Source organism: Fringilla coelebs (assembly GCF_963513975.1).
Source record: "Fringilla coelebs genome assembly, chromosome: 5".
Lineage (NCBI taxonomy): Eukaryota > Metazoa > Chordata > Aves > Passeriformes > Fringillidae > Fringilla > Fringilla coelebs.
In genome coordinates this window covers 35,216,166-35,240,109 of record NC_140033.1, presented here as the reverse complement: position 1 = coordinate 35,240,109, position 23,944 = coordinate 35,216,166, and the positions used below count along the sequence as shown (strand labels likewise).

General features: G+C 38.9%; 1 protein-coding gene across 1 annotated transcript in view; it reads left to right on the top strand.

The window, feature by feature from the left end:
- Positions 1–23,944, top strand: part of PTPRR (protein tyrosine phosphatase receptor type R) — a gene marked incomplete at its 5' end in the record, with an annotated part of 139,985 nt that overhangs the window by 62,655 nt on the left and 53,386 nt on the right. The window contains 4 exon segments of the mRNA XM_084205711.1: positions 7,734–7,847; positions 11,337–11,492; positions 18,984–19,094; positions 23,169–23,431. Of these exon segments, the coding sequence (XP_084061837.1) occupies positions 7,734–7,847; positions 11,337–11,492; positions 18,984–19,094; positions 23,169–23,431 (644 nt within the window).

Sequence of the window (23,944 nt, the reverse complement as noted above, 5' to 3'; positions counted from 1 at the left end):
CAGAGGCATAGCAACATTTCAGCCTGTCATCCATACTAGTAATCAATTGGCAGTAATTGCAAGCACTCCCAGTTTAATTTTTTTTATTTTAATAGCCATGAAGAACAAGAAAACTACTGCAGCCTCCTGCTCCTCTCCCTTCCCCTTCCAAAGGGCTCCCACAGTACAGAGACCTGCTGGTATTGGTATTATTTAATGGTGATGCTGCAGCAAACTGGTGTCCCATGGACAGTAGATAACTTTTCCTTCTCCTCTCCTACAGCCCCTCAACAGTGACAAGCATGCATCCCATGGGCATTTAGGATATGGGATTCTGCAAGGATCTTACTCAGGACAGGTCCTATTACCTTTACTGGGCTTTGAATAAGGTTACTCCCCTACTGAGTTGTAGGGGCTACAGAACAGTAGCTTCTCAAAATCTGCAGTGCATTCAGTGTTTGGAACCTGTACATACCTCCTGACTTCCCAATATGTGGTTAATGATCGATGCATTAATGACACCACAGGAAAGAGGTAAAGGGGCCTGAGTACAATGAGCATTGTGAGGACAGTGTAACACGTGGTTTCAGAGTCGCCCCCTTAACTACCTCGCATTGTGGTACAGGAATGACCCACCCAACTCAGAAGCCAGGAGAATGGAATAATATACCTTTTGAGATTTCCTTTGGAATAAAGAAAACTATTCTGTGTCTTCTCATTAGATGTGATCAGTCAATCCACATTGCCTTGTGGCACCACGCTGGAAGAGCTGGCTCTTATCTTTTCTTAAAGACTGCAAGCCCAGAGGTTAATGCAAAACATAGGACTGATAGAAATCAAAGTTCACCTCTTGAAGACAGGTATTAACAAACCTTATCCTTAGTGGGCTGAATTTCATTCTTGTACACGTTAATCATCAATCAAGGTCATAAAGTCTTCCTATAGCTGACTGACTCACTGCCCAAGTGCAAGTAAGCTCAGTGAGGGAATTGAGGGAATTGTGGCCAAAAGCCAGACCTCACAGATGGAACATTTCTCACTCTTATGTTGATGCTTCCTACAGAACTGATCAAATAAGCCCCAAATCAGCTGAGTTCATTTGAGAAAGTAGTTTTTCTCCCTGGAAAAAGAAATGTAAATCTGTCACACAGCTGAGGCAAACCGGTTTAGTCATATCATGCACCCACCTCCAGGAAAGTTTTGCCAGTCTGAGCAGTGAATGCTAGTGGAGTAGTACCCTGGCATCACCTCAACAGCTGGTATGGTGTCTTCAACCTCTGTGATACAGCAGTCTCTAGGATCGTCTTCAGCTGGTACCTACCCATGCAAACAGGACCAGTTTCTAGCCCAGGATGGTGGGCAGCACTCAAACCTTGCAACAGCAGACTGAGAACTTCTGTTGTAGCACTAGGGTTCATCTTAGTTTCTGACAGTTAGAGGATGATAGCCAACTGCATGACAAGGCTTGTAGTATGTCGTCTGTACAGTTTCCAGGGACATATGTGACCTTCAATGTCCATATAAGCATTCAGCCCTATTCCAACCTCATATTTAGTCCTTGGCCTCTGTATCTTCCTGTGGTGGAGTCTGTGGATTAATCGCAGTGCGGAAAAGAATGCTTTGATCCATACATTTTCACTTTCTCATATTTTAATTAACATTCACTTGAAAATTGCTTTGAGGGGAGACCATACAGCTATCTGGACTAATTGGATTAACCCTATATTTCTCCTCAGTGTTACTTCTGTCTTTGATTTATTCCATAGAGCTCATAGCATGCATAAATATTTAAACGTATATGCTTTCATGAAAAATTGATCAAGAGCCAAAATTGCTATTTAATACTATATGAGAAAAGCATAATTCCAGGAAATAGTATGCTTACTTTAAACAAAGATTTTCTTAACAGATGTGGTTTGGGTTTTTTGCCTAGCAAAAATATGAGTGAAATTTTACATTGTCACATCTTGAAAAGCAACATACAAATATACTAAACTTCCCTGAACTAATCAGGACTTGAAGTAATCAAAGTAACCTATTCCTATCACATTTTTCCTAATACTTATACAGAACCAACTTAGAGCTCTATTTTCTTATCACCCAAATACTATTTGGACAAGCACTTATATTTTTGCAGTCTACATATGATATTTGGGATTGTTTGGCAGATTTGCATATTCTGCAGCCTCAGTGTCTCCTCAGTAGAAAATGGATGACTTAAACAGAAGCATGTTCCAGGTCAAGAGTGTTTCTCATTGCTTTTCACTGATTCTTATAAATTCAAGTGTATGCCTGTAATTTTTCTACTATTCCTGGTGATTTTCACTATACTTTATTCAATAATTGCTCCCTGACATTGGAATTTCAATGTCCCAAGATTGATATTTCTAGTCATATTGTGTTTTAGCACAAATACATTATGTATGAAAGTTTGAGTAGGTCACTGCAGACAACTGCTGATACACAGAAATATGAAGCTACTTTAATTAATCACTAAGAATAATTGATTTTATACTCATGAGAATTTTATCTTAGTTTACAGACATAATTCAAAGTTTAGTGTAGCCCTCATAAAAAGGCAGGTCTTTCCTCTTGGAGAAGGTCATATGGTAGTGGGAGAGGTAAATGGGAGAGGAGTGAATGCACCTCAGATACCAGCTCAGCTTAGGGCAAAGTTCCTTTGGAGTGGCACTTGGCAAAATGCATTGTTGTAGGTGTATAACTCTGGCTAGGGATATACTGCCTCCCATGTGATTCATGGACTACCTGAGACAGTAAAGTTGCTGTGACACATGACTCACAATTTTAGAAAACCGAAATCTTCTGTGGGTGTGTATCAGGCACCTGAGCCAGCCAAAGGGGCTCACCTGATGCCCAGTGCAGCTGCAATCTCAAATATTGGACAGTGAGAGGAAGGAAAATCTAATATGTTAAGGGGGAGAAAAAGAAAGAAATTCAGGTATTTTCGCAATTTTTTGATATATTTGTTGTAGTTCTGCACCAAAGCTGTACAAATAAATCTGCAACACTTTCAGCTTCCCTCCTGATAAATACATCCTTATTTTGATTGTACAGCTGAGGCTGTCTGATGCGGGTGACAGGACGGAACACTGTGGCACTGATGAACTGTGCAGGCAGCAGAGTAGGGTGCTCAGATAGAGGGACCCACAGCTTGGCCATAGTGCAATATTTGCTTTATTGCAGAAATCCCTCCCATTTTATAGCATTTTTGTTGAATTTTTAAAACCATATACAAATAAATGGAGCACAGGCAGGTAAGAAAACTCTGTTCTGAGCTCTCTCACTTGTTTCGCTTAACTAAATAAGTGTGTTTATTTTTAATTTTGTTTTAGCACACAATAGAACTCACTACCCAGTGGCCTTTAAGTATGTAAAATTCCTAGCATGTATAATTTGTTGATTTAGTTTTCATCTTTTTTCATAATAGCGTTGTTAAGATGTATACTTTCACCTTTAATCCTCTTTGTCTTTGATTATTTTTGTTCTGTATAATCAGTTTAGCTGGGGGTTTGAGAAAACATCTGTGGCGGCAGGATCAGAAGGAGTTTTGGGGGGAGCAACAATGCATAGAAATGGAATTGTATGTTTGAAACTCATTGCAGAAAGGATATTATTGATGATAAGGAAAATGTAGAAGGTGTCTCTTCTCTGAATTTTTCATAAGAAGCAGAACATGACCTGGCAAATTAAAGTTTATTGTAATATCCTAAAAGTATTATTTCAGATTCTGTGTCACATATTCCCTTTTCATGTTAGAGATTTTTTTGTCCCTTTAACATGAAGATCTTTATTAAAAAGCCCCTGTAGGATGTCAGTTGTGAATGATGTTTGGTGGACTTCTATGCTGAGTTTCCCTTTCTGGAGCTCTGTCTTCCCAAGTTTTCCACCACAAACAGAAAACTCCTTCAGTTCAAGCTACCTTTTTACTTGGAGCAGAGGAACCTAGAAACCGTCGCCACAGTTGCAATATCCAGGTGGGTAATTGCTCAGGAAAATGAGCCATCCAGGGGGTTTGCCTCTGGGCTCAACAAGTCGCTATTGCCAACAGAGGCAGCTGATTCAAAATCATAACCTCCTTGGGGAGGTGGTTGCAGTCCATGATAAACACTGCAGATGAGCAAAGGTAAAGGATTAGTGCTGTCTTACTGGGATATTTCAGCCTTTTCTTTTCCAAAGCAAAAGGAGCAGCTAGAGGAACACAGTAAGATAACTTGTGTATCTCTGTTAACGCTTTGTTTTATTTATTTAGATAGATTACTTTACAGAGGTTAACTTCACTTTTTTTTGCAGGTGGATTTAGCAGTCCTGGATTTGATTTTTGTAATTACAACCTGTAAATGGCTTGTCAGGTTTCCATTGTACGAGTGACTCTCTTAATAATGACACGTCATATTGTTTGTCTAAGTAAAGATATTATTGCTTTTGCACTTCATCCATTAGCAGTTTCCTGTCCTAATCTCTTACCTTTGTGGACTATAGTCAAAATGGTATCTAGGCATGCCATCAGAATGGCATAATAATATGAAAATATTTAAATATTAATAAGATTTTGAAAATTTTCTGATAGTAGCATTTAAGACTTTTTTTTCCCTTTCCCTTTTCTATATTCTTTCTTTTTTTTTTTCCTCTTACTAACTTTTCTCAACAAAAGTTTTTATATTAAAGTTTTTATATTAAAGAATTTGCAGAAATGCAATTTTACACCCTCAGGTCAGACTTCAATTTCAGTCACCTTCAGGAGGCACATACTAGAGCCAACAATATAATGCCCCCAAGTGTTGCCTTCAATCCAGACCAGTCTGATAATGTTGTTGTTATTGAGGAGACCTGATGCCTATGCTGAATAGACATAAATTAGCTATGATCTTGTCAGAAGGACCTTGGGAAAAGACTTTAATCTTGCCCTGTTCCTGTCATTTACTGTAAGCACCCAGAGTTCACCACACTTTGGACTGATACATCTCCAATCTCGTCCACTGCTGCTTTATGCTTTTATGAGTGCAATGCCAAAAAAGGGATAATAGAGAGCACAGAACACATCTGGGATGTTCTCCTCCCTCTAAAGTAGGTGCTCTTGGGATTCCATCAAGCATTTGTGTAAATTACCTTTCACTGATTGAGTTAGAAATTCCATTCCTAAAGTGACAGATTCTGGATTGCTTACTTTCCTTTTGACAGGTAGAGTCAAATGCACTCCCTTGTGCTGTCTGAAGAAGAAAAAGGCAACCTGTAATTCTCTTACTTAAATTTTTGCTATAATTGCCAAGGAGCTAAGATTCACACTGACAGCAGAAAAGGAGAAGCAGATCCCTTCAGTGAACTGCAAAGCAAGGTTCTTTTAATCAATGTGAGATGCTTCTTCCTTAGATATTTTTTGACTTTTTTGAAAAAAAGAAAAAAGAAAGGAAGGAAATTTTTATGGCTGCAGAAGATGCATCCTGAGATAAGGCATAAGGGCAAATTTCTAAGGAAATTTTCTAAAAGGGTGCTGTAATCTCTGTGTGCAAGGCCAGGTGAGATTTTTAAGCAGACTGATGCCAGACTGACAGAGAGCTGGGGTCTTCAGGCTTCCCCCAGGACCACAAAGGACAATGTAGCTCTTACAGACACACACACTGCAGCCATGGATGAATATTTGTTAAAGGACGCAGTGGACTGAATTCAGACCTGGTAGGCAGAAATGTGACTCTCCTGAAGATAATGGACTTTCACCACATTTTACTGTGCCTGGATATGATGAACCACAATCCCTGCATACTAAATCTATGAGAATTTATTGCCTTTTTATAGGTTCTTTAAGATCTTCTATTTCTTCTAAAACTAGATATTTTTCTGGCTGTTTCATTTCTGTGTCTTTATCAGTGAGATTTTAACACACTATTTAATAATATCTCTATCATGTGTTATGTGTTATGATACCTGGATCAAGTATGTTTAAATGAATGTATTTTGATTTTATGCCCGCTAATTTTGCTCAGTAACAACAGTTATTATTAACCCCATAACTCAGGGTCACCAGCTTGGACACTCTTTAAGCCATCCCATGTATCTCCAGGGACCCTCATGACAGTCTTCCTATTTCAGGAGCAGCTCCCTTTCTCATTTACTTGAGACCTTCGGACCAGGCTGTCTTACTGTAGTCACAGCTTCAAAGCTCCAAACCAATTCTTGTTGGGTGTTCCATGAGTTGGTCTGACGTACAGAAGAAAAAGTGCTCACATCTGTTAGACCTCCACATGTCCCCTCTCAAGACATCTCTCTATTTCAGTGATAAAGTTGGAGCAGTTTTGTAACCATTGAGGATGTCTGTCAAATTTGAGAAGCAAAGAGAAGAAGATTTTTTATTTTAAAAATGCCAGGGTAGAAAGGGTATTTTAAGTGGAAGAATCTTGTAATACTTCCAACGGAATTAGAGCTCAGTTGCGTGGTAAGAACAGATCTCATGCATCAAGACCTGACAATCCCAGTAGTGTTAAAAACAAAGAGAAAAAGGGAGGAAAAGAAAGAAAACTGCTCAGTACTGAGAGAAAAATGAAATCAGTGGTGGAAAAGGAAAGCAAATCTTTTATGGTTTTATGTTGCAGTTTATAACTACTGATAAAGAACTACAGTCCAAAAGTGTGATGTTGCTTTTCTTTAAGATAAATGTTTCCTTTCTTTCTGAACCATAACCATATTCCCAGTGTGATGTCCCACCCATGGATACTTAATTCTCTTTATGCATAATTCTCTGGTTAGGAAAGAAGAATACCTGCTTGGTTCCTCAGAGCAGGAAGCTGGCCCATGGCTCAAAATAAGAAATTTAAAACAAAAATCTTTTTTATCTTGAGTCAACTGGCTCAGGCAGAACTTAGTAACTTCCTAAGTCAGAAGTTGCCAGAAGCATTGGAATCCTGATCCTGTGGCCATCTGACACAGTCATCTTTTCTCCCTTCTCCACTACATATTGTCTGCAAAAGGGGTATGAAAACAACGAAGCAGACTCTAAAGTACCACAGGGAAGTGCTGTCTATCAGGCATCATGTGAAGACCCAATATCTGGGTCTTCTTGGACACAGAAGATTTGAGCCTAAATTATTTCTTGGGTAAAATTCCACTGACTTCACAAAAAGGATCTGAACTTGAGGAAACTTCTAAATTTCACTATAATTCTAACCCAGGGAAAGAAAATGCTTCAGTGCTATAGTTTGTCTCATCCTGTGACATGGATGAGGAAGCTTTAGGAAATTCAAACATGGGGAATGTATCCATAATGTTTCATTTCTGATCTCAGAAACTGCTAATCAAAATTAAAATGGTATGATTTCACTATGTGTGACTCATTCTTCACCTTCAGGGAGATATGCTAAGGCAATATTCCAAATGAATCTTCATTGTGCAAACTCAACATCTCATTCTTTAAGGATGCATTGATGTTTAATGCTTAACTTTCATTTCTAAGGTAGTAATTGTGTTATCTTTGACACTGTGACTTGTCCAAGGAATTAAGTCAAAACCATCTGGAACCCATTCTGATTGTACTTGGGTAAAGGTGGTACTTTGCTAATGAATAGCATTTAAGGTACTGAAATGTACCATTGGATCTATTATATATTGTGATGCACATAGATTACACAGATTATTGTTACAGAAAAAGAACTCAACAACAATTAGTGAAAAGCCCCAGAGACCAGTCATCTTGAGAATTAAATGTCTTGGACAAGGAGTTCATTTGAACTGATTTTGTTTTTCAGACACTGCAAATGGATGTGAACAAGCTGAATATCACATTGCTTCGGATATTTCGCCAAGGAGTGGCAGCAGCACTGGGACTGTTACCTCAGCAAGTTCATATCAACAGAGTCATTGTAAGTACCAAAAGACTGTGTGTATTAAAGTGTACCTGCTTATTTAAATTATCTTATATTAATTTTCCTGTCTCTATGGAGGAGTGCAATTAAATGGGACAGAAAAATACTTATTATTCCATTTCTTCAACTGCATTACAGAAAAATAAATCCCCATTACAAAATTATTTAAATTTTCCTTTGAAAATACACCATTCTCAGCTAAGCCAGATAAATCTCATTTTTGTCCTATTCATAAGCAGATTGCTTATCCCTTAGTTTTCATTCCAATGCAGTTCTTTTTCATGTTCACACCTTATCCATGTTTTGTTTCTCAAAGGTTGAACTTTGCTCAAAAAATACACGTGATTCATCCTTTCAAAGGCATTTTCACAATTTATCCTCAGACTTTCCATTAGTAAATTAAATGTCATCTACAATATTAATATTCATGCTTTGTTATTCTGCTATAATAATCTGTCCTCAGAAATTATCTTGTAGACTATGGTATCCTACTGGCAAAAGATGGTGATAAATTCGCTTCCAGCAAAAAAGACTTTTTTTAATCAGCTGTCATTTTATGTTTTTTTGTGTATGCATACTTAATAACACTGTGGTCTTTTTATGACAGTTTTACCATGAAGCAAGAAAACCCAACATCATGTGTGTTTTGCTAACCTTCAATTCACTTTGCAGAGGGAAAAAGAGGTTTTTTATTCTCTTTGCATTTGAATATTAGGTAAGAAAACTGACAGGTTCAGCATAAAAGTATTTTCTGCCTCGAAAGCTTGATAGGATTGTATACATCAAACAGGATTATAAAACTCCTTCAAGAAATGTCTCTGTGAGAAAAGATCTCACAAAAAATACAGCGAGAAAGATCAATAGGAATGCACTGCAGCCCTTTCCATGTTCTTCGGGAATCTCACTCATTCGTGACAAGCAAGGCTAAATTTCATTTGTCCCCTGCATTGACTGAAAGGTTTAAAGACATATTCAGAGAAAAGCCCGATTAAATGAGAAATTTTTTGGAGTCTGAGATGTGTATTTCAATATACTAAATCACCTAGTAGCTTTCTTACTATGCTCCTTAGAAATTATGTAAATAAACAGAAGAAATATGCTGTTTATTTTCCTACTGGCTCCACTGCTTTTTGCTTTCTCCTCTCATTTATGATTTAAGGGAAGAGATAATGTTATTTTGCACCTTCATATAGCCCAGAATACAGTAAGCACTATTATTTAATTAGTCTTTTCAACACCTGTGAAAGGTCTTTTATGAGTCAATATTTCAGCTATATAAGAAAGCAAGCAAACATTTCCTCTATTTGCTCTAAAAATCACACACAGTCAAAATTCACAAGGAAGACTAATACATCTTAGGAGACATTATTCCTACTTTTCATTCTTCTAACATGAAACAGTTCCTCTCACACAGAGTGCTGGCAAGCAGGCAGAGCACTTCAAAATTCATCTTGCCTTGTTTCAGTGTGTTGGTTCTAAACTACCCATCTAGGCTCCCTGTAAAAGAGTAGAGAGGATGGTAACTGCAGGAGAAGAGGCATTGAGATCCATCCTGATTATATTAGGATGGATTAAGAAATGCCAGTCCCTCTCTGCTGACTTTCGGAGGTAGGCAACTGAAGTGAAGTGAGGTGACTCAGTGCCAAGTGAACAGCTCTCAAAAGTGATCAGGAGTCTGGAAGCCAGGATGTGGATGGACACAGAGGGAGCAGACAGCCAGCTAACCTCTTACATGTTACACAGATGCCAGGAAATATTAACTCGCTATTTCCAGTGTCTCCTTAACCTTTCCAGTACATCCTCCTCCCATCAAGGTCCTTTAATGACATAGAGAAACTCATAAACAGAGGAGGCACAAAACACTGGGAATGCTGCATACCTGCCAAGCCTTGCTTGGTGCCTGTGACCTGCCCACAGCAGCAGTCCCCTTCCCATGTCAGAGACTGAGTACAGCCCCAGCCTCTGTCATAACAGGACATGAAATAAAACAACACGCACGCTGGAACTTCTGAGGTAAAAAAGAAGGGCAGTTTATTCTCTACTTTGATATATATAGAATTCAAAAAGTCACCCTGGATTGGAGGATGAAATTGCTGCTTTTCTAGTGACACTGGTCAAGCTAACAGTCCATCAGTTTTCTCCTCCTCCAGGAAAGAATGCAAAACCAATCATTATTTACATAAAAGTGCATGAGAAACTCCATTACGAAAGTGTAAACATCAGAAGGCTTAGAAGAACTTAGAAGAACAGGGTGACAAGCCTCTAATCAGTTTCTTTAGCTCCCACTGGTAGCCAGTGTCCTTACCATTCTTTTTGAGCAAATGGACCAGCAGCACATGTGAGAGCACAGAGGACAGATTTAGGGCAAACACGTTTGAAAGAGTCTCTTTCTGTGCAGCTCTATTTTGAATGCAAGGAGTATTTTATGCAAAGAGTATTTCATGCAAAGGTATTTTAAGAATAGCAAAAGATGTCTTTTTCTTCACTTCAGTAGAGATAATGATGCACATTCAAGGTGATGGGAAGGAGGCAGGGGAAATCAGGATTATCCCCGTTTGAACTGATCTCTCCCATCCCATAATGATGAATAGCAAATAACCAGATTGGTGAGGTTCTTGCCTGCCCAGGCAGCAATGCAGGGAGCAGCTCCATACCTACCTCATGTGTGTGGAATTACCCAAATCTGGAATCTGCTCCACAGTGTCAGCTACACTGGCCGTACCCTGGGGAGACAGGGTTCCCACATCCTGTTTGGACATCAGAGCTGTCTCACGTGCTGTTCAAGTCCGTCACAACAGAGAAACTCTCTTTCCTTTTGCTACCTTGAAACAGAGTGGGCATCACTGACATTTCTAATACAGAACCTCTTAGGCTGCCAGGACTGCATCAAAGACACCAGGGCAAGAATTAATAGATAAGGGAGTGGACATTCTCAGGTCACCCATTAAGTGCTCACAAAACTTCCCTGGTCCTTTAATTTTGTTGGACCATATTAAGTTGCACCACAGTCAACAAAGAGGATTTTATTGTGGTATGTGTCTGCCATATGTTGAGAAGGGACTAGAAAGTAATTTCCAAATATCACAGCATTATGCTAACCATTCCTATTTCAGCTCAGCTCAGATGAATATCTGCTAAAATCCCTGCTGGCACATTGCCATTGACCCCATCCCTTGGCTCCTCCTATCACTATGTTACATTGATTGTTAAATGATACTACACTCAGGAAAAGTCTACTTTGTCAATATTGGTTGAGACAAAGCACTCATGCCCACATACAGGATTTGCATTTTCTTCCAGTCTGCTGGGATTTACAGAGACAGGCAAAACATATGCTGTGCTCACAGAGCAGGTTGCAATCTTTATACTCCATGCTTTTGCCTTTGGAATTATAGTTGCAATCTACAGAGAGCAGAGATTAATGCCAGACCCCTCCTATGATTTTGTTTCTTTTTTTTCTTTTTTTTTTTTTTTTTTTTCCCCTAGGGGAAGAAGAACTGTGTGGAACTGTTTGTGTCCCCACTGAACACGAAGCCGGGAATTTCTGAGGCGCTCCCATCTGAAGAAGTGCTGCGTTCCCTTAACATCAACATTTTGCATCAGAGTTTATCCCAGTTTGGAATAACAGAAGTCTCCCCTGAGGTTGGTTATCAGTCTTCTAACCTGTATTATTTTGATACAGATTAGGCACTTACATCCTTGGTAATATTCCAGCTGAGGTTCTCAGCATGAGGCAGAATATGTATGGACTTAGAGAGCATCATTAGTGTAAGGCAATTATGATAGAATCCTCAAACATTTCCTGTCTTTGAAAGGATTTTAAAGATCACCTAGTTCCAACCCCTCTGCCATGGACTGTTGCACCTTTCACTAGACCAGATTTCTCAGAGCCCCATTCACCTAGCTCTGTTAAATTACTTTAGTAGTGCTTTATTAGGCTATTTACTCTTTAACATCTGTGTCCTCCTTGCACAGATGAGCTGCCATTAAAATCAGAGTCTAGATCCTAAGCATGCACTACTTACCTTAAAGGAAATGGACATAAGGAATTCCAGTCTATTAATGGGGGCAGGAAGATATAACAATTTCAATAGAGAGATAAATGGAATGCAGATATACTGGGTGTCACCATTACTACCCATGTAACTTTTGTCTGACATGATTTTGAAAAACTGAACCTGTACATTGCACCTATGCTTCTTTCTATTTTTAGCATTGGCAAGAGATTTATTTTCTTTATGTGCTCCAAAAAGAGCATAAAAATAAAACTTGTAGCTATTATTTGTATGACTTAATCCATTTTTTCGAAGATAAAAATCCATTTCAAAGCAGAAATAATATTGTCATCTCTACAGCTTGTCTGAAACATTATCAGTGAGATGGACATCTAATTCTGGGTCAACCATTTAAACTGGGCCCAGAAAATGAAAGAAAGTAAAAGCCTTAAGGGTAAAAAGCCAGTGAACTCATGGACATGGCCATATCACACTGCATTTTATTTAGTGTCTTACCTGATGCCTTTACATACACATAAAGACCCTCAGAATACCGTTTGGGATCAAACCCCTTCAATCATGTTGTCAAGAATCATGATTTTCAGTGGAAACTCCAAGTTTGGCAGAGGAAGTGTCCGTGTCCAAAAAAATGGGAAAAAATTTAAATACTCTGATGAGCTGTGTTTCCCTCTATGGGTAAAAAGGTCCTGGGGTTTTTTATATCCAAAGCTGTGTTTGAGACACTGCTGTTTGAGCCATTGGACTGTTATGCCTACCTGTATTTCTACTGATTGGAAATTGTTTTTCTCACTTTAAGCATTCTAAGAATCTAGATGTCTTTGTTACCAAAAAAAAAAAAAAAAGGAAATGTAGAACAAGGCCAGTACATGTTCTACTACAACAACCTGACACTATCAAAATTCAGATTCCCAAGTTTTAGCTGTTCTAATAAAAAACATATTAAAGCAGCGGTTTCCAAATAAATCAAGTCTTTATATCACCCATCAGCAAACTGAGTGAAGCTTCCTTTAGGTCAGAATTTCCTTTGTATCTGAAGCACATGAGTCTGACAGTTGGAATAGAGGCAATTATCTATTCCTAGTACTACAAATAACACTTCAGGTAGACATGGGGCAAGAACTTATATGAATAATATATGAACAGAGAAATGTCATCAAGCTGTGAAGAGATGCTGGATAAAAAACAAGCCTTGAACTCAAGCTCATCTTGAGTTAGATAAATTTCAATAATCTGGAGTGTTCAGATATTTGTATTTTCTTTCTGGAAAAAAATGTAAGTAATCATTTAGAACAGGAGTGTTAGAATGAAAGCTGTGCAGTCTCTAACTCATAATACTGTTGGAGACAATTGATAGCAGATTATACAGCTAAGGCATTGGTCCTGAAAAATAATGCAGCTTTGCACTAATATGTTATACACTAATTACATATTCTTTATGGATCTCAATAAATAGTTTACATGTGTAAGACTACGCAGAAAAGAACATCTAAAAAACAGCAACATACAATCTTTACTTGGTCAGCTGCCAGCCACTTAGTTCCCTCAACTTGCTCTAAGAACAAATTGCTCCAAACAAAGTAACAGTGAACTGAAACAAAACAGGCAAACCTTTGAAGGAAGGTATAGTTATAAAAAGCCTTACATAAATGTGATGCATTATTTTACCCATTGTAAAATGCTCTGTGTGTGTACTGCTGAGCTATCAATCCTGATTAAATCATGAGCTAAAATTGTACACTCTTCTACCAAAAGTATGGATGCTTCCCAACCAGTATTGTATGTGCATTATCAGCCTATCTGTGCACAAAGGAAGCATTACTCTCATCTTTCTAGGTGGGTGGCGGACATGGAGGTGTTTGGGCTGGAATTTGTCTCCTTTTTCAGCTGTATTTCAGTAAGAGCTGCCCAAGGCTTGAAAGTCTTCTGGCTCTCTCTCTATGGTAAACAAAAAGAGATATGTTTGACAGCAGTTCATCCCATCTGTGAGACACCTCTCTTGAGATTGCTTGGTTGACCCTTTTTAACAAGGTTTAGTGTAAACTAGACTCCCAGAAGGTTAAGGCTGTGGGAGATTAGCCTGTCCAAAGAAATTTTACCCAGATTATGTAGGAAAACCCACATGGAAAACTGCTCTGCTCAAAGTTTCAGCCCATACTATATCATAAACAGCAAAAGTCCCAGTGGATGTCAGTACCTGGAACTACATTTCCATTCATTACAGAAGTAATTTACTTGTTCACATCTGCTGATGCATTGATCACTGCTTGATCTATTTTCGAGTAAATTGCCTGTCTCAAAATTATATCCTAGTTTCTTATTCTGCAGTTGCTGAAAGAGCAGTTTCCTTGTATGTCTTTGCTGTAGGAACCACGAGAGTACTTTACTGTCTAGTGTAAAATGAGATGTCTACCAGTGGAAATGTCTAAATTTAAAGGTCTCCTTGCCATTTCAGGGGTCCAGGACTATATATATACCTTTCATATCTCCTTGATTTTCCAATGGCTTATCGTAGTTGTAGCATTTGTTCTTTTGTTGTGGTCTAAACTTTGTGTCTGAAGTGGGATTTCAGACTGAGTTCTGCTCCATGGGATGTACCACAGTCAGGAGCAGACTTCTCCAGGACAAAGTACCAAATTGTGCTTGATGGTAGGACTATATTCAATGACTTAGGCAGTCTCTGTTATTATGGTGTGGGAATACTGGCTTCCTAAAGTCTTTAAATTGCTTGGATTTCAGAATTTACTAGAAGAAAACTTGAAGTGGTTTTGAATGGCAAAAATAACTGAAGCTACAGTACATAAGATAAGGGTTCCTATGTTTTGAGAGCTAAGCTAAATGCCAGCTGGAATTGTGTCACTGAAGGAGAAATTTCCAAAGTTCATACCAATATTATGCAATCCCAAAATGAAGCATTACAGCCTCTTTGCACAAAGAGGTTGCCTTTGAAGTATGTGATATTAACATACTAGAGAAGAAATCAAAGGAAGCAATCATGCACTTAAAGTATACAGAAACTGTAAGTCGCTGTAAGGACAAGTGATCAAAACCAGTATCTTAGAAATTAAACAGTCTGGACTGATAGAGGCACCTGGGAACAAAGCAGAGCACAAGGACATGCTCCTGTGATCAGGCAATGCAGCTGTAGTATAAAACCTGCCTGGTGCACACAGAGCACCCAACAGAAACAGGAGGCCTGCAGGCTGCCAGTGTGGATGTGGAATCACAGCACTTCATCACACATGTACCTAAGGTAGAGTTTTTGGGGTGACTTTGTCATGGGAGACATGATTAAGTGACTACTATTCAGCGTCCTGTGAGCTTGAGAGGTCACAGACATTCCTACATGTTTTCACTGGGGGTGGAAGTGATTTCTTGGCAGCCTTTCCTAATGTCCCTTAGCTAACATAGTTAAAATAGCAGAAAAAACAAAGCTATTCAATGTGAACTTCCATGAACTCTTTTTGATCTTGAGTTCTACCCCCAGCTCCCTGTAAGCTTTCCTCTGAGCTCAGAACTACAGCTTGCTATGCTCTCATTAGTGTTCCAGCCCAAGGGACTAATTGGGGTTACCTGACCCAATTTGCAAATTTACCTGTTTTCCACTGAAAATTTACCTTTTCTGGCAGGTCCTGATACTGCAGCAGAATCTTTCAGTCACAGATTTTACAGTGACTACATTAGGTCAATGTCTTTCTTGTTATTTTTAAAAGCTATCTCCTCATATTACTTACTTGCAGAAATACTCCACTATTTTTCCCATAATAAGACCACAAAAGCCAGAGTGGGTTTTTAGTGTCTTTAAAAAAAAAAAAGTTTAGAAAAATTGTTTAGAAAAAACACATTTGTTCTAGTTCAGTAGATACCCTTGTGTGCAGGCACTCCTCAGTCAGGTTAGTGATTGAATGAATACATTTGATTCTTCCACACATTGAATTATGCTGAATTCAAACAGTTTAAATTAACCTGGCTCATTCTGCCTGAAAAACTCACCTTACTGGAGACTCATTAGGGAATGGAAATAAGAGGAAATTGTGCCTTCCTCCCTATTTGCTCTAGGATCTGGTGCTCCCTGAGCTACTGAAATTCCCTTGCCACTCCATCTGCTCTGATATTCTTATTAGCTGCAGATCTTTGCAAATTAGTCTGAGTATATCCTCAAGCCTATTCCTCAAAAACTATCTGAAGGACAAGAATCCTCTCATTTCTGCCTTGCATTTGGCCATCCTATTAGCTTTTTTTTTCCCAGGCGTCAGCAATTTGTGGTCAGCGTGGCACTTGCTATCCCTCTTATCAGTTTTCCTAGACAAAGGAACAAAGTTCTGAATGATCTGCATTGACGTTTCAAAAAGCAATTCCTTATCATGGGTGTGAGATGGCTCGGTTATGGAGGTCACAGCTGCTTCTGTCATTAGGAAGCAGCTTCAGCAATGATTTTGCTCTCCACCAATTAGATCTGGGAGAGAGATTTCCTTGAGTAGGTGAAGGTACTACTGAAGTCTTTCAAAATGGTGTATCAAGTAAGTTTAAGTCATGGTGTACTTTTTACAGCATTTGTTAATATTCTTTGAACATTACTGTTAGAAAGACAAGTCAGGCAAAGACATGTCCTGAACACACGTAGCCCTAGACAGACATCATAGAGATTAATTCTCTTAAAGTCTTCTCTTCTTTTATTCTCTTCAGTGTGTTATATGTATAAAGTCTATTATAAAATATTTTAAAAGTTTTGTAACAACATTGAATTAAAGTTATATAAGCCTCTCATCCACTGTGACTAAAAATCCCATTAGCTTTTCATTTACTTTTTAGTGTTTTTGTCCTTTCAGTACAGAGGTATTAAACCATCCCATTTACTCACTTACAAAAGGTCAGCATGGCCAATTCTCCTTTAGCTCCTGCTTTTTATCTAAATTTCCTCCTGAGAGATATGAAACACCGGAAAGCCATCAGGTAACCCACCCAGGGCCAGACATTGAGTTCATAGCTAATAGGCCACAGCTGCAGCTGCTGCTGTCACCATGGGATTCCCATGGAGCTCAACAGGAGCAGTCTTGGACGTGGAGCAGCTGCAGGTTTGGGCTCTGAGCCAGTATTGGGACCCAAGTCCTGTGCCATGAGCACAGCAGAATGACCTGCTGTGCTGAGGTAGCAGATTGCACAGAGAGCTGTACCCCACTGCAGTAGCAGCAGTGTTTATGTCTAGGAACAATTTTTGCAGAAATATTTGGTAAGATTCCCAGCTTCTCTTTGGAAGCCCTGGGTTTTAAGTTGCTCATGAAACATCAAACTGACACTTTATAAGCCTTTTTAAACTGTCAATACCTGCGACATTTTAAAGCTGAGACCATGATGCATGATTTCACACGCACAAATAGACTAATTTTACAAAATTGGTTTCTGTAGTTGTGCTGAAGGATTTCCATTCTGGTTCCCAGGACTATTACTTCCAAAAAACCCTCCTTATTACGCTTTCAGTTCTGAAGCTGTCAATTCCCAGTTAAACACAGGCATTTCTTCAAGAAAGCAAGTCTCTGTAAATTAGCCATGCTACCAAATTCCTCTCAAAATGTGTGCATTTTGTGGCAATTATATCTCTGAATTGTCTTGCCTTGTCTTCTTTTCAAAACAAGCAGTGCCTAATCCTGTGCTGAATGGAGTACCATGAAAATTATATTGGGATCCAGCACCAACATTTTTGTCCTCTTCCTCAGGCCAAGATCTCCCGCTGCTCAGGAAGCCTTCCCACATGAACTCATCATCATCCAGACTTTCTGTGTTTGGGAGGCTGAAGAGGCTTGGTTTTGTGGGGCTTTGCCTTTTTGGAAGTCAAAGTTGTCTTGATACATTAGCTGTGCAAACGAGCAGGCTAATGGGTGGCTAAGGAAAAGTGTTAGAGCATCCCTGCAGTTATACAGGCCCACTGAGCAGCCACTCATCTTTGTATGGAAGAGCTCTTTCCTCTGTGATAACCTCTGTGATAAACACAACATCCCCAGAGAGAAAAAAAGGCCACATTGGGATGGGAAGACAGCTCAGTATTTAAACTAGAAGTTTTTTTAAAGCCAGTAAAGAATTTCAGCAAGAGGGAAACACAAAGGCCTTGACCATTTATGACGGAAACCAGAATTTTAGAAAGTTGGTTTTACTCAGTCTGAGAACTCTACTGAATAGACAGAACTAAGAAAATAAAAGCATGAAGCTGAAAATTGGAAGGGCCATGTCTACTGAACTGTGGTCCCAGAGACATCAGACAACATACTTTATTTTAAATAATATATTGCTGTTAGACCAATGGTGCATGTACTTTGTTTCTGCTACAAAATCTATATTTGAAAACATAGTGAAATTCTGGTAATTTAATAGCCCGACCAAGTCCCAGTGCTGCAATAAAGACAAAAATAAATGCTTTTACAATCATTATTATTTCATAATCCCCAGGAGTTCCCTAGGAGTTCTGGAAATTTTAGTGTGCACAGCTGTTACAGAAATGTTCTATCAGCAGGAAGCCAAAGATAATGAGATTAAGCATAATTAGAATTATAGATAAACAGATAATGAGATTATTTTCAGCAGAATCAATATGTTTTATGTATTTGTATGTGTAATCTAGAGGTGACAGTGGGAGGGCTTCCTGGCTCATGAAGGCAAACAGGCAAGGCACCTGCTCTTTGCTCCGTGTCAGGTGTAAACACTGGGAAGGCTGGCGTGTGCGTGCTGGGGCTGGAGATAAGCCTGGGAAGAAAGAGGCAAGGCAAGCACTTCCCAAAGGCTGTGTGGGAGCACAGCCCTCTGACCTGACCAGCCAGGTGGCTTCCAAGAACAGCTCTGGGTCTTGTTTGCTTTACCTTCAGGCAGCCTTTGCCGGCTGGTGAGAATTCTCTGGGCAGGCACGCAGGGCCGTAGATCGCGGCGCTGGAGCGCGGGGTGGCCCTGCTCCATGGACTGGGCGTGGGCAGCGGTGCCAATAGCAGCGCTCAAAGTCATGCCATGTGCTGTGGAATTTCAACGCTGACAAAGCTGAGGAGAGTGATTAATGCCCAATGAGAGCTATTTAATCTGCACATGACACCCTATAACTTTTTTTCTCTTTCTGTTTCTGTTTCATTGCTTAAAAAAGAAAAATGTTTTGCAAGGCCAGCACGAAGCAGACAAAATCTGGAGCAAAGAAGGATTTTATGCAGTTGTCATATTTCTCAGCATCTTTGTCATTCTAGTGACTTGTTTAATGGTAAGTTTCCCTTTTACCTTTATGTTGTTTTTTATTTCATGCTTTTCTTAGACTGAAAGGTTGGGCCACACATTCTTTACATGATGGGTGTTTTCTCGAGGCTAATAGAAACTCAACTCCAAGGTAAGAATTGGACACTCTCATAATGCTGGGAAACCAAAGTCTGAAGAATCACATTTCTTGATGTATTTTGAGTTGAATGAATAATGTAACTAGAAGGAAGCTGAAGAAATAAATAACAGGTTCTTAAATCTACAGGGTAACTGTGTAGGGACATGAGCGATGACTTCTCAACCTTCTTAGGCCCTAGGATCCCTGAAATCCTCTTACCTGACTTTATTTCAGTTTTATTCAATAGTAAAAGCAACACCATATTGATAGAATGTTGTCAGTGCACAGTTGTTAGAGTGTGTGTTGGTATTTGTGTATCAAATACACAAATATTAAACTGAAATAACTAGTAAGAACATGAAGGAATAATTATATTTTTGAGCAACTTTGCCATTCACATTGTCTGAGCTCAGTGGCCAGGTTTCTGAGCATTAGGCACAATTCTAATATATTGAATATGAGAAGTGCAATGGTCACACAGAAGATGAAGAACACTATACCACTACTGACTTTTGGAGGGTAATTTTTGCATTTCTGTTCAATGTTATATGTTTTCCTTCTTTAAATTGTGTGATACTTCTGCATTGCACACATACAAGTGTTAACTGAATTCTCTGACAATTGTCAGCATTTATGAACACACGGCATCTTGGGGTCTTTTTGCCATATTTTGCTCTCAAACACATTTAATTTTCTTTGACTACTTACAAGCTTAAGATGGAAAGCATGTTTAATCTGAAGTTATTAAAAAATGTTCACAGTTATACAAATGTTCACAAAAATGTATACCAAAATGTTATTTAATCCTTTAAGGTCCCCCTAAGATTTGAAAAGCGCTTGTTTTATCACAGGAAATTGTTGCTTTATTTGATATCTGCTTTCTTGTTGTCTCCATCTCTCCATGCCATTTCACTCAAAAAGAGGAGGATAACTCTAGAAATCTCTTCTTGTACTTTCTATTTTGGAGAAGAGATATTTTGGTCATTACTGGCTATTTAACTGGAAGAGTATAGAAAATGCTGGCTGTCCTTGTCCTGGTACTGCCCAATATTTTCATCAATAATCTGGAATGCATTGACAATATTGGAAATTGTAAGCATTCTGTATGACAGTATCAGAACTTCAAGTATTCTTAGGGTGGCAGAGAAAAGATGGCTGCTTGGCAGGGATGAGAGCTCCAGTCCTGTGCATCAATACAGTGTAGGAAATATGTGGCAAAACAACAGTTCTGTAGGAAAGGTTCCAGCAGTATCACAGAACAGAGTTACAAACTAGATAAGGAGATAAGTAACATTAATGTTGCAAAAATACAAAAATACAAAATTCTTACCCTGGGATATATAAATGAGGATATGATCTCTAAGATCTGAATTCAGCTCTGCTATGGTAATTTTGTTGTCATGTCTTACTTATTCTGTTGTCTCTCTCCACCACATTTGTGAAAAATTTCAGGCAATTATAGGAGGAAGGAGATGCAAGAGTGATCAGAGACACAGAGGACATGAAATAATTTGGTTTATTTATGACAGGGAAAAGGAGCAAGCAGAAACATGATAGTTCTCAAACATGGAAAGATTTCAAAGGCTGTCATAAGGAAGAAGATAATACTTTCTCCATTGGGGACTGGAAAAGAAGAAAAATTTTCACAGGGTGATTTGGCTGACTCATTAGAAAGATCTTTGCTATCACATGTGTCACTAAACCCTGGATTGCATTGCTTGGGGAAGCTTGGGAGTTTTCACCCATTAAGATTTTAGGCAAACATCTGTCAGAAATAGATTGGGTGTAGCTGACCTGAAGTTAGGGCAGAGGTCAATACTAGTAGACTCCTTGAATTCCTTCCAGATGGAATTGCTATTATGCTGTGGTTTTTCTGCAGGCATTCCCCTTTCTGTTCCTCCCAGGTCCAACCTGTATCTTTACATGTGCTACTGTTTAGACTGTTCAAATTGACCCTATCTTGGATTTTGCCAGGATCTGATAATATATGGGTATGTGCAATCTGTAAAGCTAACAAACAGCTAATGTTGTTTTTTATCTCATTTAATGTGTGTCAGAGTGGCAGATTGGGTTGGTCACTATATTTTTGGCCATTTCTGGTTTTTTTACTTTACCTTCAATAAACTGTTATAGCCCTGTAATGCTTTTTGAGGAAAAGCACTAGTGTTTAGATCAAAAGTTGTTGGTTAGATTTTTTTTTCAGTTTCTGCTAGGGTCAAACTATATTTTTTCCCAGGGTCTTAATAGTAGATTATTAAATAGTATATTATATAATACTTGTCCACATTTTAGAAGTCAAAACCATAATTCTTTGGGTCTCCAAGGAGTGAAAATCTGTCAAAACATATTAGTGACAGGAAGGTATGGTGAGCATTGTCATGGCCATGAGTGTCTGAGCCGTTTATCTGCTGGTTATCAGGAACAAATTAGCTGAAAGCACTCATTGGAGAAGAAGACAGTAAAAATATTTTAAGTCCCTCTTTTATCTTTAGTGGTACCAGTGTTCTTGCTTCACAGGTACCCCTAAGACAACTTCTTTTTTTGCAAAATTATGGGAAAGAGATCTTATCCCAGTAATTCTAAACCCTTCAGAATGAACAGATGGTTTACCTAGCTAAGTCTTGTTTAACATGTGTATTGCTAATGACATTAGGTCAGTTCCCAGCTAAACCTTTAATGCTAATCCTTGATCAAACAAACCCATCAGATGTGTCTAGTCATCACTGGAAAGCTAGGGAGTGATAGAGCTTTATGTGGTGCTAGCAGGGGCAACAGCTGTCAAAGAACTGACTTGGAGAGAAAAAAATGTTTTGGTCAAGGTTTTCTCTTACTCAAGGATCCAAATCAAATGCTTTACAGGAACAGATAAAGCAAAGTGGAAAGTACAAGGGTATCTGCAGACACCTTCAAAAAACTGTAAGTGCCTTCCATCTCCACACACAATATTTACAATTCTTATAAATTTCATAGCAGGTAAGGCATGTTTTGAAAATGGAACAGCTATGGCACAGAAATAGTTTTTTGCATTGCCCTCCAAAGAAATAAGATGTGTTAAACAGGTGTAACATGGGTACCTCTGGAGTGACATTACTGAGCACAAGCTACCTGCCTGCCCTCACCAAGCCAGGGTTCAGCAACATCAGTGTAGAGTTTAATGGAAGAAAATCAGTACAACTTCTGCTTTTGTTGCACATACCAGGTGTTCACATTCATGAGCAATATGTGAACAAACAATCCTGGTATTACAGTGTGTTCAGAAATCAATTTCTTGGTGATTGTAAAGCACACTTTTCTGAACAGATGGTTAAATAACTTCATAGGCCACTCATCACTTCAGCTTTATTTCAGAATAGTTAATGTTTCTCTCAGGATATTGGAGCCTATCCCTACCTGGAGGAGTATTTCAGCGTAATAGCAGCCTACTGTTACCAAAGTGACCTGGTAAAGTTACTCTGTTCAAACATCAGCTCCATGCCAGATGAGTAAGAGCTTTTAAGAACATCTGCTCTAAAACAAATTGAGGCTGCTGTAATTAGAGACTTGTATCTTGCTAAGTCATAAACATCTTTTTTATTTTGTGTCATTGTCTCTCTTGTGTTAAAATGCTGAAAATATCTTCTACAGTTACTCTGTTTATCAGTATTTCCTTCTTCACAATGTCCTCTGTAACTAATTTCCATTCTGTGTTATTTGCTCTTTTAATAATCCTACTGCAGGTATTACAAATAAGTACTAACTCACAGTGAGAACTGTTAAAATCCCTACTGCCCACGTGTACACTCTGCAGTTTATGTAATGGAAATATTTATCTTGTTGTGGGAAACAAAACACTGTGTGACACAACTTGTGACTTACCTTCTAGGAATGAAAGCCACGTATGGCAATCTCCTCCAGCATTTGTGATACCTTCCTGGTCTTCTTTACCAGGCAATTGAGATTGAGCTGTCCTCTTTATTTCTGTAGGTTCTGTACAGATTAAAGGAGAAGATCCAGTTGTCACTAAGGCAGGAGAAGGAAAAGAAGCAGGAGATCCACCTCTCACCCCTTCCCCTGCAGACATCTCAGACTGAGTATAAGACCACCAACAGCATGGTCCAGCCTCAACAGGCTCCAAAGGTTATCAATGTTGTAGTGGACCCTCAAGGCCAATGTGTTCCTGAGCTCAAACCTCCTGTGTGTGCCAGTCCATCTCCTTTCAGAATGAAACCTGTGGGACTCCAGGAAAGGTAGGATGGTGCCTAGTGTGCTGAGGATTAATTCTGCTTTTTTACACTTATGCTTCATGATTTCATATGTTTCTCTTCTGTCAATGAATGGGAGACTTTGCCATATGGACCATATGGAGAAGTGGGATTTTGGTGTCTTAACATCTATCTCACAGGTATTCGCTCCTTTCCTTTTCTTTCATATGACCAAAGATTCAGGTCTTATGAAAATGTTCAGGTTTAGGCTGAGATTAACAGCATCAGTGGCATTCTTTTTGCTGATTATACTTTTCCCATACTCCAAAGAAGTATTTTTTTTTTTAATTGATTTTTGCCTGTTTGGATCCTGGAGATCATGGAAGAGATTTCAAGGGCAGCAAAGGACATTCTCGTTCTCAAGGAGTCCCTAGCACCTGGAAAACTGAAGAAATATTTACACCAACTGAGTGCACTTTGCAATCTCATACAGTGTTTCCATTATCACCTTTAGATACATTTTTGTCTTAAATGCAGGTTTCCATGATGGTCAGGATA